The following is a 16,305-nucleotide window of genomic DNA, read 5'->3' as shown; positions in this document are numbered from 1 at the left end:
CATGACAACGATGTATTACCTTAACAAGCAGGGGGGCTCAATATCGCGCACACTGTCTCAGGAAGCGCAAGCAGTCTGGCACTGGCTGTTGGCCAGGGGACTGACGATAACGGATACCCATCTACCAGGTGTGCAGAATGCTCAGGCAGACGCACTCAGCAGGCTTGTTCAGGAAAATCACGAGTGGGTCTTAAATGACGAGGTGTTAAGAAACATCTTCGCAAGATGGGGCACTCCAGAAATAGATCTGTTTGCCACCGCCGAAAACAGCAAAGGAAGAGACTTTGCCTCCAGGTTTTACCAACCGGGGACTCTGGGGAATGCACTGTGGATCAGCTGGTCGAACAGCTTTCTGTACGCTTTTCCGTCCATTCCCCTGATTCCAGCTGTGCTGATCAAACTGTCCCAATCCAGGACCCTGATGATCCTCATTGCTCCGGAATGGCCTTGGCAGTGGTGGTTCACCGACCTCTCACACCGGTCTCTCCTACCCCATCTTCGGCTTTCATGTCGGCGGACCTTCTCACGAAGTTCGGGGGCAGATGGCGCACCCCAACCTCTCGTCGTTGAGTTTGGCAGCATGGCTCCTGAGTTAGTGCAGTATGGACATCTGAACCTGCCTGAGAACTGCATGGAGATACTAAAAGAGGCCAAGAGACCATCAACAAGGACTTCCAACGCCTACAAGTGGAAGAGATTCTGCATTTGGTGCACTTCCAAGAATGCTGATCCTACGACCTGCAAGGAGGATGTCATTCTTCCATACTTGCTGCATTTGGCTCAATCTGGCCTTATTTTTCATTCCATTAAGTTTCAGCTCGCAGCTTTAACTGCGTATAGGAAATGCCCTTCACAAACTTCCTTTTTCCAAATCCCTGTCATCAAAGATTTTCTGGAAGGTTTGAAGAAGGTATTTCCTCCCATTAGGCGTCCTTCGCCTCCGTGGGAGCTGAATGTAGTGCTGTCTAGATTGATGAAGGAGCCTTTTGAACCTATTCATAAGGCTTCTTTACAGCATTTATCCTGGAAGACAGCTTTCCTTGTGGCTATAACATCGGCTTGCAGGGTGAGTGAGATCCAGGCCCTGTGTTGCCAAGAGCCCTATACTGTTTTTCATGCATCCAAAGTTGTCATGAGGACTCACCCGAAGTTTCTTCCTAAGGTGATATCTGATTTCCATGTAAATCAGACGATCACTTTGCCAACGTTCTTTCAACATCCTTCCTCTCCGGCGGAGAGGTCCCTTCATTCACTTGATGTGAGACGGGTGTTGAAATTTTACCTAGATAAGACCAAGGTGATTCGTAGGTCTGATCAGTTGTTTGTTAATTATGGATCGGTCAGGACTGTTCTTTTCACCTCCAAACAGTCCATCTCTCGGTGGTTTGTGTCCTGTATACAACTGTGTTACCAGAAAGCTAACGAGACTCTAGGGGGTAAGCCTAGGGCTCACTCAACCAGGGCAAAGCGGCTACAGCGGCTTTGCTACGTAACGTTCCCAATGCAGACATCTGTAGGGCTGCTACGTGGAAGTCTGTCCATACCTTTGCTAAACATTACTGCCTGGACTCTGATGCCAGGACAGATGCGCAAGTTGGGCAGGCTTCGCTGAGGAATTTATTTGCTCAGTAGTGAGTCTCTATGTTTCCTCCACCGCTGGGTGTGGTTTGTTGGGATGGGCTTGCCATTCCTATTCACAGATTATGACTACACACAGAGATCCCCTACTACAGAAGGAGTAGTTGCTTACCTTTTCTGTAGTAGGGGTATCTCTGTTATAGTCATAAGCGACCCACCCTCCTCCCCGGTGGATGAAACAATGATTTCCTGAATGCTACAGGCCTGGCGTTGTATGCCTTCAAAAAGAACTGAAAGTAACTTGCCTTTGGCTGTGCATCATGGGATACCGAGGGTCTCTGGAGGGTTCCTTAAAGACACTGTATCCCTTTTCCAGACACATAATGGCAGCCTATGGGGCTTGTCTGTCCAGCCCTTGCTCTCTATCATGACAAAGGATTTTTGTGAAGAGAGTTTCTCTAAGTGTGAAACTCTGTAAAATGTGTAAATTTCTATATTATTTGGCTATCCTTTTTCATTTCAGGATGAAGTGCTGGCCAATGTAGCCTTGTTAATGTTAGGCCGCATTATTTGTCTTTAATTTTCTCTTAAGTGCCTATGCAGGACTGCAGAAGAGGACAACTTAAGAGACTATTTTGATTGTTCCGGGGTCCACGCACATGGGCGGGACTATTCACAGATTATGACTATAACAGAGATACCCCTACTACAGAACTGGAGTTACAGGTAAGAAACTACTCCTTGTTCCCCCTCCACGGCATGATCTTAGTCAATGGCCTAATTTCTTGATTCTGGCTTCAATGTTGACTTTGAACCTAGACATAGTAGAGATTCTGCACTAGATTCAGTACCTGCCCTTGAAACAAAGCTGATGATCCTCTTCTGGCTTTTCCAGCTCTCAGCACTAATAACATGCAGATGGCAGCCTACCATCAGGTAATATTTGACTTCTTCCACAGATACTCTGCTCCTATCCCTCTTTTGCACATCAGAGCCCCATGGAGCCGTGTGACACTTTTCTGGTGCAGGGCAAACTGATGCCTCAGCCGAAGGCCTTGGTGTTTGCTCCACAGTCCGCATCAGTGCTGTCCTTGGCACCATCAATGTCCTCTTCAGATATATTGCACACTTCAACAAATTTTCCAAAGACTGAGGCTATCCTGGTCAGGTTACAGGGCACAGCAGTTACCAGAAGACGCTCTTTACAGTCATTTGGTTCCTTGGTAGTATGTTGACAGGTTTGGGGACCTCTGGTCTCCATTGAAATGGCAAACATTGTTTATCATGTCCACAATAATAGTATTGATTTAGGCCATCTGCTCTCCCTTCTTTTGGGCAGATCCTTGCAACTACTTGGCTCTGCAAAATGCAGATGTTCTAAACACATCTCCGGGATTGGACTAAAAATTTAATTTGAGTCTCCCACTGAAGAACTTGCCTCCGTCACAGCTGAGGCTCTTCAGCTGCCATTGCCTGTGTAAGACAACGAGTAGGATTTGCTCACAGAGATTCTTGCAGCCTGCCTGTTGTACAGTCAAATAGTTGATCCCCTTAATAGAGACATTGATAAACCTTTGGTCCCGGTGGTGAACCAATAGGTCATCCATTGCTACCACTCAGTGCCTGGGGCTCAAATTTAAATTTTCGAACGCGTATTCCTTCCCATAGAGACTTGTGGTTCATGCATTCCCTTACTCCAAGCAGAACTATACCACTTTCCACACTTCCTCTGCCAGCAGCAAGTAAACAAAAAGAAAAAGATTGAGGCCATGAAGAAGAGGGACTTTTCTTTTAGGGGGCTTGCCCTTTGTTTCACAAATGCAATATCCCTCCTAGTTTTCTACTCCCATACTGTGTAGGAAATGGGGAAATTTGGCATACTGAATCTTTCTGATCATCTTTGTGATCATTGTGTGAAAGTTATGCTCCATGAGGAAGATGCGACAAAACAAATCCTAATCTCTGGCTTGGACACAGTGATTCAGTGTTGTAGTCCATGGCTGTTCCATTGGCATCCGCTACTATGGTTGGAACTCCTCCACTGGGTTTTTGGATGATGTCCAAGGAAACCTATGAACATGCCCTTTGATAATGCTCCCCTTTTCAGTGACAAGGCAGGCTTGGGTCTGGCGTGCTTCAAGCAGTCCATATCATTGGAACTGGATACCAGTTCCACTAGCAGTCCTACAATTCCATGGACCTCATCCATGGTCCACCCTTTCAACGGTGTCAGCCCTCGTAGTTTCTTAAAGATCCCTTTGTGAAACTCAACTCCTTTGAAACAGCCCCACGTCAATGTCAATGAAATACGTTGTACCACAAAAATCCATCCTTTCACCTTAACTATTCAGTATGTGCATGGAACCTCCGGCTACATTCTTCCAGAAAATTCAATATTTATTCTTTCATATGCTGATGACACAGTTTTCTCTGTGATTGTCTGACCTGGCCAACATATCTGAAAGAGACACGTTAGTGATAGATTCCTTACCTTAGAATATCCCCAGGCGCCAGCCTGGATCCGAAATTTTTTGCGTAGCAGTACCCTTGCGCGTCGGTAGGCATCGTCCGCGGCTCCGCGTCCGTCGTCTGCGTCGTGAGCGCCGTGATGACGTCGTCGGAGTACTTAGACGCCGCCTCCGCGTGCTGATGTCAGTTCTTCTTTTTTCCGCGCCAGCAGCGCAGATCCGGAAAAAATGGTACCGTAGTCTTTTTTGACTAAACTTTTTGATCTCTTTTGATCATTCTTTTTCGAAGTCTTCGACTCCGAACGGTGCCGGTAGGGATGCCAGGTTTTAAGCCCTGCTAGGATTGCGACCGACTAATGTCGGTCACCGACTAATGTCGGTCACCGACCCTCACCGTCGGTGTCTCCACTGTCTCGGCGTTGACCACGACGACAAGACCTGTTCCGACTGCCGGGCACTGACTTCGAAGGCTAGGCGGGAGCGTTCCTGCAAGCGGCTCGAACTCCGGCAGTCGGCCCTGCGCCGTGAGAGGTCCCGGTCCGGACGGAGGTCGAGGGACCGGTCGCGGGAGAGGAGCCATCGGAGCTCCGGGAGTCGACATCACTCCTCAGGGTTGAAGTCGTCAGGTAAGCACAAGAAGTCGAAGAGACGTCATCAATCTTCCGACTCCCCCCGACGCGGCTGGGGGTTCAGGTGGCACCGCCCTCGCGGCTCCGTCGGAGTCGCAGACGTCGCGCCCGGCCCCATACCCTCCGGTCCCTGGGCCGCGCGCGACGCCGGAGGAGATCGAGCGGTTCCTCATGGCCATGAGGTCCTTCACTCCCCCGACGGGCTCCGCGACGCCTTCGGGCCTAGCGGACCCGTCTGGGGGCCCTAGCGGGTCGGGGGCTTCGGCCCAGACGCCGCCGGGTGCTTCGGGCCCGGCGCCGCAGGCCCCCACTGGATCCGGTTCCAGATCCGGGTCGTCGCCGTTGGACTTGACGACCTCTCCGGTGCCGGTCCCTCAGGAGTCACCCCAGCGCCGTCTTCGGGCGGCGCCGTCCCCGATGCCTCCCTCGACCCGGTTCCGGCGCTGGAGCGGTGCCGCTGGGCGTTGCTTTCAACGCCGTTCGGAGAATTCACTTTCCATGAACCGGCCCCATCATTTGATAACCCTGAGTACCAGGAGATGGGTGATGAGGAGAATTGGGAGGGGCCTGAGGACCCTCTGACACGTGAATGTCAGTCCCAGGAGGACTGGACAGGTGGACTTGGGGATGCCAGTGGTCTGGACACCTCGCCGGACACTGGCTTTGTCTCACCTCCTACCGTGGCTACGGAGGAAGGGGCAACCTACAGTGTGGTGTTGACGAGGGTGGCCAAGGCCTTGGGCCTTGATCTCCCCGTCGCGGCCGAGAGGACTAACCTCCTCACTGAGGTCCTTAAACCGCAGTCAAGCTCGGCCGAGCCTCTGCTGCCGTTTAATGAGGCCTTAACCGACGTTCTTTTGGGCACTTGGTCCAGGCCCGCTACAGGTTCGCCTGTAGATAGGAACGTGGCCAGACGCCACCGCCCGGCCCTGGGCGACCCTTGTTTCCTGTCCACCCACCACACCCCTGAGAGCCTGGTGATCCAGGCCTCCAATTCCCAGACCGCATTTCCGTCGGCCCCGCCGGACAGGGAATCCAAGAGGTATGAGCAGTATGGCAAAAAGATATTCTCATCCCTAAGTCTGGGACTGCGGTCTTCCAACACCGCATGCCTCTTGGGCCGCTACACCCACTCTCTGTGGGATACGGTCGCGGACGTGCGGCCAGAATGCCCGTTGGAAGTACGGGCTAAACTCGGCCAAGCCCTTGTGGAAGGCCGAGATGCGGCACGTTACTCTATCCGGTGTGGACTGAATACTAACCCTGGGCGTAGTGTGCGGAGTGGGGCTCCGCGGAGCTACGTGAAGTGGGCACATAACTACGCCCACCCGCGCACTCCGCATAGCCCCACTCCGCGCCGCCCGCCTCCCTCCCGTCCTCCCTAAATACATGAATAAAAGTATAAAAAGCTATTAAAAACACTTACCTTGTCTGCCGCGTCCCCGGGGTTCCCTCTCGCCGTCCCGCGATTCGCGCCGCCACCGACCCGGATACTAATGCGCATGCGCGGGCGGCCGCGCATGCGCATTCCTCATGAGAAATGCGCATGCGCGGCCGCCCGCGCATGCGCATTAGGACCTGAAATGGCGGCGAGAATCGCGGGACGGCGAGAGGGAGCCCCGGGGACGCGGCAGACAAGGTAAGTGTTTTTAATAGCTTTTCATACTTTTATTCATGTATTTAGGGAGGGCGGGAGGGAGGGCGGGTGGCGGCCGGCTACGCTCCATCTGCGGAGCGCGCGTAGTGCCGCCTGGCTACGCCCGCTACGCAAAATGCGTAGGAGACGGCACTCCGTGCACTCCGTGCATGGAGCGTAGCTGGCCGCCCACCCTTACTGAATACCACCGACTCTCTGGGCAGAGCGATGGCAACGACGGTGGCGATTCGTCGCCACGCCCGGTTGAGATCCGCCAACTTCTCGGCTGATGTCCAGAACACACTCATAGACATGCTGTTTGATGGCCGCCGCCTTTTTGGCGACAAGGCAGACCATGCGCTTGAGCGCTTTAAGGACTCCAGGGCTACGGCCAAGTCCTTGGGCCTCTCGGCCCCACGCCAGCAATCGGCTGCCTTTCACTCCTTTCGTGGCCACGGAAGGGGTGTACCCACACGTGCTGCCAGCCACGCTCCGCAGGGTAATACCCAACGCGGTGGCGGCCGTGGAAACCGCCGTGGCGGTGGTCGGGGACAACGGCGAGGTCAGTACACACCTTCCCCCGCAGCATCCGCCTCAAAACCCTCCTAGTCTGTGCTTTCAGGCCCATGTGACGCCAGTGGGGGGCAGGGTTTGCCATCACCTCCTCCACTGGCGCCCCGTCACGTCGGACAGGTGGGTGCTGCAAATCGTCCGAAGGGGCTACTCCCTCCCCTTCGAGGCGACCCCTCCAGCCATGCCATCACAGAACCAACGCGTATCGGGGGATCATTTGCGGCTTCTGCAGGAGGAAGTTACGGCCCTCTTGGCCATCGAGCGCGTTTCTGGGCCAGAAGTAGGGTGTGGTTGCTACTCCCACTACTTTCTGGTACCCAAGAAGGGCAAAGGGGGCCTCCGCCCTATCTTGGACCTAAGGAACGTCAACGGCTTCCTCCGGAAGGAGAAGTTCAAAATGCTGACACTGGCTCAGGTCTTAGCTGCCCTGGACCCAGGAGACTGGATGGTAGCGTTGGACTTGCAGGACGCTTATTTCCACATCCCTGTCCTGCCGGGCCACCGGCGGTTCACGGTTGGCCACGAGCACTTTCAGTTTACCGTGCTCCCCTTCGGCCTTACCAGCGCCCCACGGGTGTTCACAAAGGTGATGGCGGTGGTCGCAGCTCATCTGCGCAGGTTAGGGGTTTCAGTCTTCCCCTACCTCAACGACTGATTTTTGAAGGCGGGCTCGCCCCAGACAGTCGTCAACCACCTCCAGACAACGACAGACCTCCTGCACCAGCTGGGGTTCTCCATCAATGTGCCGAAGTCACACCTGTGCCCCTCTCAGAAGCTCCTCTTCATCGGAGCGGTTCTAGACTCGGCGCAGTTTCGGGTTTATCCTCCCGAACAGCGGGTCCGGGATATTCAGGCTCTGATTCCACTCTTTCAGCCTTTATCCCGGGTCTCGGTCAGGTTGACGCTGCGGCTTCTGGGGCTGATGGCCTCCTGCATCCTTCTGGTTCATCACGCCAGGTGGCGGATGCGGGCTCTGCAGTGGGACCTGAAGTTTCAGTGGGCCCAGCATCAGGGCAACCTGTCCGACCACATCCTGATCTGGGAGGGCACTGCGAGACAGCTGCAGTGGTGGCTCACGGACCGCGATTGGGTCAGCGGCAGATCCCTCTCCCTTCCCCATCCGGAGCACGTCGTTGTGACGAATGCGTCCCTCCACGCTGGGGAGGCCACATGGGAGAGGCGGAGATCAGAGGCATCTGGTCTCCGGCGGAGGCCCGGCTCCATATCAACCTTTTGGTGTTGCGGGCGATTCGTCTAGCACTGAAGGCATTCCTCCCCTCTGTCCAGGGGAGTGTAGTGCAGGTGTTCACGGACAACACCACTGCTATGTGGTACTGCAACAAACAGGGCGGGGTGGGGTCGTGGACCCTTTGCCAGGAGGCTCTGCGCCTCTGGCAGTGGCTGGAACGCCAGGGCGTGACCCTGGTGGCTCAACACCTGGCAGGTTCTCTGAACGCCAGGGCGGACGAGCTCAGCCGTCGGTGCATGATGGATCACGAATGGCGTCTGAACTCGGACGTGGCGCAAGGCCTCTTTCAGCAGTGGGGACAGCCTTGGTTAGATCTATTCGCCACCGAAGAGAACGCGCAATGTCATCTGTTCTGCACGTTGGCATTTCCAAGGCGGCACTCGCTCCGAGACGCTTTTCGTCGCGAGTGGAGTTGCGGTCTGTTGTACGCCTTTCCGCCTATACCACTTCTGCCCAGAGTGCTGAAGAAGATCAAGCGCGACCGGGCCCAAGTCATCCTTGTGGCTCCGGACTGGGCACGAAGGTACTGGTATCCAGAGCTACTCAGTATGTCAGTCGATCCCCCGGTGCGTCTGCCTCTTCGGGAGGACCTTCTGTCGCAGCAGCAGGGGACGGTCCTCCACCCGAACCTGTCCAGTCTCCACCTCCATGCTTGGAGATTGAGCGGCGACAGTTGAGGCCATTTGACTTCTCCTGAAGTCTGTAATGTCATTCTGACAGCCAGGCGTCCCTCCACAAAGTCGGTATACGCCTGCAGGTGGAACAGATTTGTGGCATGGTGCACAGCAAAGGCTGTGGATCCTCTTGCTGCCCCTCTCTCTGAGGTTCTTCTCTTCCTTCTTTCTCTTGCCCAGCAGGGCTCTGCTCTGGGCAGTATCAAGGGCTACCTTTCTGCCCTTTACGCCTTTCTAAGGCTGCCTGATCAACCTTCTTTGTTCAAGTCCCCCATTGTAAATCGATTTCTGAGGGGCATCACACACACGTTCCCTCTTGTTCCGTTTGTGATGCCTCAGTGGGACTTGAACCTTGTTCTTACATTTCTGGTGTGTGCTCCCTATGAGCCTCTTCACAACTGTCCTCTCCGTCTTCTCACTTTGAAGACTGCTTTCCTGGTTGCCATCACCTCTGCCAGGAGAGTGAGTGAGCTCCAGGCCCTTTCATGTACTCCTCCTTTCCTTTCTGTCCATCCGGACAAGGTTGTGTTGCGTACTAAGCCATCTTTCCTGCCCAAGTTTGTCACGGCCTTCCACATCGGGCAGTCTATCACCTTGCCCACCTTCTTTCCGCCACCGCATCCCTCTAAAGAGGAAGAGCGGCTCCACCGTCTGGACCAAAAACGTGCGCTTTCATTCTATTTGGATCGCACACGCCAGTTCCGGGTGGATGACCAACTCTTTGTTGGTTACGTGAGCGCTAAGAAGGGGAAAGCGGTGCACAAGAGGACCATCTCTCGGTGGATCATCTTGTGTATCCAGGCATGTTACTCCTTGGCTAAAAAGGAGCCCCCTGTTGGATTGCGGGCTCATTTCACCCGAGCCACGGCGACTACAACTGTCCTGGGCCGGGGAGTGCCCTCAAAGACATCTGTCAGGCAGCTACGTGGGCATCGCTGCACACGTTCGCAAGACACTAGTGCCTGGACGGCCAAGTCCGGAGGGATGGCTTCTTTGGCCGTTCTGTCCTCCAGGTCTTTCTGGTGTGATTATTGGTTCGCAGACCCACCACCGTGGTTGGTATTGCTGGGGTATCTATTCTAAGGTAAGGAATCTATCACTAACGTGTCTCTTTCAGATGCACAAGTTACTACTTGTGTAATGATATATCTGTAAGAGACATTAGTTAGTGATAGATTCCTTACCGACCCACCCATCCTCCCCGTTCTGCGAACCGATATCTAGGGTTGGGGTTACCCCCTTTCAGGGCCCTACTTTCAATGGCACCAGTGTTGGTTTTTAACATGGCTCAGCGCTTCTGGCGCGGAAAAGCTGTGTCTAAGAACTGACGTCAGCACGCGGAGGCGGCGTCTAAGTACTCCGACGACGTCATCACGGCGCCCACGACGCCGACGACGGACGCGGAGCCGTAGACGACGATTACCGACGCGCAAGGGTACTGCTACACAAAAAATTCCGGATCCAGTCTGAAGCCTGGGGATATTCTAAGGTAAGGAATCTATCACTAACTAATGTCTCTTACAGATATATCGTTACACAAGTAGTAACTTGTGCATTCACTCTTAAGTCTATTATCAGTAAACTAGCAAACTTGGTGCAATCACTCGCTCTGAAACTGACAGAATTCCTGCTCTTATTCTCTACTCACTCTCCTCCCCCGTACAGAGGTGGCTGACCATTCTGCATCCTCTAGGCATCGGCCAATGCCTGGTAGAGTGTGCAGAGATGCTTGGATTCACAATAGGCTGAAACCTTACCCTAAATCGTCACATTGCCAAAATGACTACATCTACATCCTACCAACACCCTTTTGCTCAAGAACTACAACCCGCCATTCCACATACAGACATCAGGGCCAAAGTACTTTTACTCATTCATCTAGATGGCAGAAATGCTGAGGGGGGCTTCATATATCCCTCTTTAATGGTGTTCTTAGATTGACAGGTGAGAGCAATGCAAGTACAGCAAAACATAGTATGAACGCATGCTGGCCTTATTTCAAGAACTAGTATTTGCTTATAAAAAGAGAGCATGCATTAGAAGTAAAAAATATAACCTAGCATATATCTTTGTCTTTCCGAAATAAAACCAACTTTTGAAACGCTCCAATATTTGCATTAAAATTACAAAAAATTATATTGTGTATCATTTTGTGTATGATTTTGTGTATCTTTGTGTTTGTGGATTGAACATAATATTACATATTTTGTGCATTTGTTTGATGTATACTTGTTTCTGTATTTTTGTGTATTATTTTGAAGCAAATGAAGGATCAAATCCCGTCCCCTCATGTAATCTTACTAGGCGATTTGAACTGCAAAGTTTCCAATCTAAGCTTGGATTTATTTAGAAATAAACCAAAAGAAGAAAGTTTCCAGATACCCCAAGCTCTCTTCCCAGAAAAAATCAGAACTAATAAGAGAGGAAAATTGCTCCTGCAGGAATTATCTGAAACCGAGGGAATTGTAGCTAATGGAAGACTTCCCTCTGATTCTCCTGCATCCTTCACACATACATCCATTCATAGTGAATCGATCATAGATTATATAATCGTTGATTATTGCATCTTTTCTCTCCTAAAGGATCTAGTGGTCTCACAGTCTGCTTATAGTGATCATAAGATTCTTTCTCTAAGCCTCTATATATCCCCGCCTCCTACTAATCCCTGGTCTTTTAATGGTGATCAGGTTAATTTTGATGTTAAAACTGGAAGGTGTCATTGGAACTCTAGGGCCATGAGGGGTCTAGATCATGTCTTAGAGAGAACTCAAAAAAATCTTCACAATTGGTATGGGGCTGAGTTGTCCTCCTTTGAAGGTTTCTTGAAGGAGGTCACCTCAGTCGCTAGAAATTCCAACCCTATTATAAAAAGGTCCTTACCTCCTAGTTCAATTATCCTTTTAAATAAGGAAATAAATAGACTGGTGAGGGAACAATATTTATCAGGATCTCCTGAAAGATATCGGAAAATAGCCCTTTTAAAAAGAAGGAGACGAAGGGTTAAGATGCAAATGAAAAAAGTGAGAGAGGACTCCTTTTGGATTAAATTGCGTGAGGCCGCAGTAAAAGGGCATGTCAGACTTTTCTGGTCGATAATTGGTGAAGGTTGTGGAACTAGAGTCATTTCCCGTCCCATTCCTATCCCGGAGCAAATCTGGATTTCTTATATTTTAAACCTATACGCCAGCAATGAACCAGTGTCTGAGACTCTGCTATCCTATCTTGATAGCGATTTTTCAATAGATTTCCCATCTGAGGGAACTATTGAAAAAGCGATAAAAGAACTCTGCCTTTCAGGGGCAATGGGGCCAGATGAGCTCCCCATATCTGTCCTGAAGCAGGACCCAGTTTCTTGGAGTAAAATCTTATTCTCTATATTTAAGTTTTGTTTCCTGAATACATCTGTCCCCTCGTCTTGGAAAGGGAGCATATTGGTACCATTGTTCAAGAAGGGTGATATGAATGACCCTAAGAACTATCGGCAAATTGCCCTTCTTGATGCAATTGGCAAAGTTTTCTCCAAATGTCTCCTATATTCCATTAACGATTGGGTTGAGAGGAACCATATTTTGCCTTTAAATCAGACAGGTTTTCGTAAAGAACATGGCACTCTGGACAACCTTACTGCACTACAGATAATCTCTGATAAATATGTAAGGACCCGTGGAGGAATAGTCTATGCGGCATTTATAGATTTCTCCACGGCATTTGACAAAGTTCATCGGCCGTTACTGTGGAGAAAACTAGCCGCTCTAGGTATGCCTCCCCTCCTATTAGATCTGGTGAAGGCACTCCATTCAGACACATGGTGCCAAGTCCTTCAAGGGGGGGAAAGGGGGCTTTCCAGTACTATCCCCTCCATTAATGGATTAAAGCAGGGATGTCTGTTGGCGCCTTTGCTTTTTTCTTTATATATCTCTGATCTTCCTACATCTTTATCTGATTGTGCTGGTATTGCGCCTTTATTGGGGGGAGCCCCAATTTCCTGTTTGTTATACGCAGACGATATTCTCATAGTAGATTTAACCCCAAATGGGTTAAATAATCGTCTACAGGCTTTATATGTTTTTTCTGAAATTCACAATCTAAAGATAAACATAGTTAAAAGTCAAATTATGTGTATCTCAGGGCGGAAAAAAACAAAATATGAGAATTTTGGTTGGTCTGTAGGAGGTCAGAGGCTTGAGGTGGTTAAGTCCTATGTCTTCCTGGGGAAAATAATATCCGCTAATCTAAGTGACAAGGCCCACATTGATAACAATTCTCGGAAGGCCCTTTCACAAGGCAAAAGCTTGAGTGCCTTGTATACAGCCACAGGAAGAAGACATTTCCCTCACATGTTAGAGGTCTTTAGGGCAAAAATCCCATCATCCCTTTTGTATGGGATTGAGATATTAGATATAGGTCAATGTTTTTTTTTACATACCACAGAAGGAAAAATCCTACGGTTCCTGGCCTCTATTAATACCTCCTTTATGGTGGCTTCTTTACGACTTGAATACGGTATCCGGAGTAGCTGGGTGCAGGGTTTGGCAGGGTTAGTGCGTTGGGTAGCAAGTTTGGCCAGAGGGGAAGTGGGGACTTTAAGACATCTAATGAAGTCCGAATTGTTGGGCACTTTTAGAGATTTCTCCTCCATTGTGAAGAATTTTAGAAGGGCTGTTATGCTCTTACAATTGGAGGAGAATACTCTGTTTACCCTGTCTGCCTTAGAGTTAAAATCACTTCTGAAACAGGCCTCTTGGGATCTTAGTTTCAGGCTGGACAGGGAGTCTATCCTTGCAAAGAAGGGAATATCTCCATTTACTGACACCTATATATTAAAATGTAAGCAACCATATGTATCTTGGAATCTTCCTCATGCTATACGGCGTTTTTGGCTGCTTTTGAGGTATGATTTACTCCCGCTCAACAAACTTAAGGCTAGGTGGTATCATTGCTCAGCAATTTGTAATTTTTGTAATGTGTCTACTCAGGACTTTATTCATGTCCTTTTTATATGTCCTGGACTTCGCCCATTTCGTAGTAAATGGTTAAGACATGTTTGTTTAAAATTGAATATTCATACAGCCAACTCCTTTTTAATCGCTTTACATAATCCTCCTAATGAAATGTTTTGTTTTTGTATTTTTAACTTCTTCAAATGTTTCTTAGATATTTACTAGAGGATATTATTAATTGGGTTGTATTGATTCTTCTGTTTTTTGTCTATAATCTGCTGTTTTTTATTTGTTTATGTATGTATAATTTACAGTATGATCTTTTTATGTGGACCTCTTCGGAGTTCCAAAACATAATAAATTTGAACTTGAACTTGTATTATTTTGGGGGGGGGTTCAAATCCCGGGGTCTAACACTTCCACTGGTCATTCTGTGGGCGTCCACAGAAATAAAAGAACTACTGCCCTAGAACCCTGTGTTACTTATAAACATTTCTACTGCCTGGTGGCTAGGTACGGGCTATGAAATTATACGTTAAATAAATAGAGCCATTTGCCTCTCCAGGCTTCTATGGAAGTGTGCTTCATGTGTTACTTTTTTGTTCCACGTGCTTACACAAGTCGTGCTAAAGATTCTGAATAAAGTAGGTGCTAGCCAGAAGAATCACTGTGTGAGAAGGAGGTATGGGCATGAGTGAGTTCAGAGCACACTTCTCACCCCTCTCGTGGGACTTGTGTTGGAAGACAACTTGTTACGTATTACTATACCTGGGTATTCAAAGTTTCACATTTGATAATAGTCAAATATCATGTCAAGCTATACAAGTTAACAATCTGGCGAACCACACTTACAAGAAAATACCTCATTTTTCAGGGGGGAAATATTGCTGAAAGAAAGGAAATAATATGCATTTCCAAGTAGAGTTGTATACTGTGCACTACTAATTCCATAAACATTTGTCATTTGCGGCCAGATGTAGGTAAATGGCATTTACCGATTCGTAAATACCGAATTTTACCGATTAGGTATTTACAAATTGGTAAATGCAATGTATGTATTTTTACCGAATTATTTACCGAATCTTTAAAATTCGGTATCTACCGAATCGGTATTTACCGATTCGGTAATTGCCATTGATTCCTATGGGCCTTGAGGCCCATAGGAACCAATGGCAATTCCCGAATCGGTAAATACCGATTCGGTAAAATTACCGAATTGACAAGGGGGACAGGGTGTCACTTTGACACCCTGTTGCACCCCTGATTCAGGCTTGTGTGCCATGTGCCCTGAGGGCATGTATGTGTGTCACATGGCACAGATGTGCAAGTACACAGAAATTCGTTATTTACCATCAAATAGTATTTGGCAGTAAATAACGAATTCTTAAGGGCCTGTGGCACTGTTTTAAGTGCCACCTACATCTTGATTTACAGAATCGGTAAATTTACCGATTCTGTAAAATTTAGGCCCCCTACATGTCAAACACCAAATACCGGTCGGTAACGGCCGAAATCGACCGTTACCGACCGGTATTTGGTGTCCTACATCTGGCCCTTTATGTATGATAATGATTCAACAGGTGGTTTATGTTGTGTATAGTTTATGGATACATGTGTAATATCCTGTGAGGAAGCTATAAGTACATAGTTGTTTGTACTGAGTCAAGAAGTACAAGTAGTTTTTAAGTGCATATGAGGTTGCAGTTGTATTGTAGAGGGGTATTGTAGAAAGCAAATGACATGGCAAACACAGAGAACGTCTGTGTAACATGAAGTTTTGATACTCTCTTTCAGTGTGGGAAATCTTTTAAAAAGCGCTACACCTTCAAGATGCACTTGTTGACTCATATCCAGGTGATTGGTAACAGCAGGTAAGAGTCGCTCAAGCCCAAGTCACTTGCCTTATTTCTGTGCCCCCTCCAGAGTACTTTCTTGCTTGATATTTACATCATCTGCCTTTAGAGTGGTTTCTAGCTTTCTTTCGTGGCTTTGGCTTCTATTCATGCATTGTGTTACTTACTTTCCTAGCGAGCTCTTCCTGTATTCATACGTTATTGCTTGCTTCTCCAGCCTCCTTTCTCATAAGTCTCATCTGGTGTGTGGCATTGTCGCCCTCGTCATTTACACATTTTGCCATCTCTGGGTTGGTCTTCTGGTTTCATGCCTGTTTTTTCTGTCTCATCCACTTTCCCCTGGAATCCTGATCTCTTCGTTCTGTGGAGATGTTGTGTTTAGGTTTTATTGTGTTATAAAGACTGTTCTTGTGGTGCTATTTTTATTTTCTGTGTCCCGAATCTGCTTTAATGGTGTGCTATGCATGTTTGGTTGTATCAGTGCCTACCTTTTCTCTTTTTTTCCAAGCACCTTGCCCGTGCGCCATTTTTCTTGGTCAGCTGTTCCATTGCTGTGGTATCATTGGTTTTATTTTCTTGGTCTCCAGTGTCCTTACCTGGTGATTTCTTTTGTGTAGTGATTCCATTGCCATCTTTTTGTGCTTCAACACCTTCGAGTTCTCATCTTATTTCTTCATATTGGTTTTTTTTCATTTACCAGTGTTT

The 16,305-nt window shown here is 48.8% G+C and overlaps 1 protein-coding gene across 2 annotated transcripts in view; it reads left to right on the top strand.

Annotated features, from left to right (window-relative positions):
• The window catches only part of ZNF335 (zinc finger protein 335), a 272,021-nt gene that overhangs the window by 128,573 nt on the left and 127,143 nt on the right, over positions 1-16,305 (top strand). For both annotated transcript variants that reach the window (XM_078651910.1, XM_078651911.1), the window contains exon 13: positions 15,542-15,618. In XM_078651910.1, coding sequence (XP_078508036.1) covers positions 15,542-15,618 — 77 coding nt within the window. The remainder of the gene's footprint in view (positions 1-15,541; positions 15,619-16,305) is intronic.

Source organism: Lissotriton helveticus, chromosome 7 (genome assembly GCF_964261635.1).
Source record: "Lissotriton helveticus chromosome 7, aLisHel1.1, whole genome shotgun sequence".
NCBI classification, from domain to species: domain Eukaryota; kingdom Metazoa; phylum Chordata; class Amphibia; order Caudata; family Salamandridae; genus Lissotriton; species Lissotriton helveticus.
Note: the sequence above shows the minus strand (reverse complement) of the source record. Positions and strands in the feature narration are given on the sequence as shown.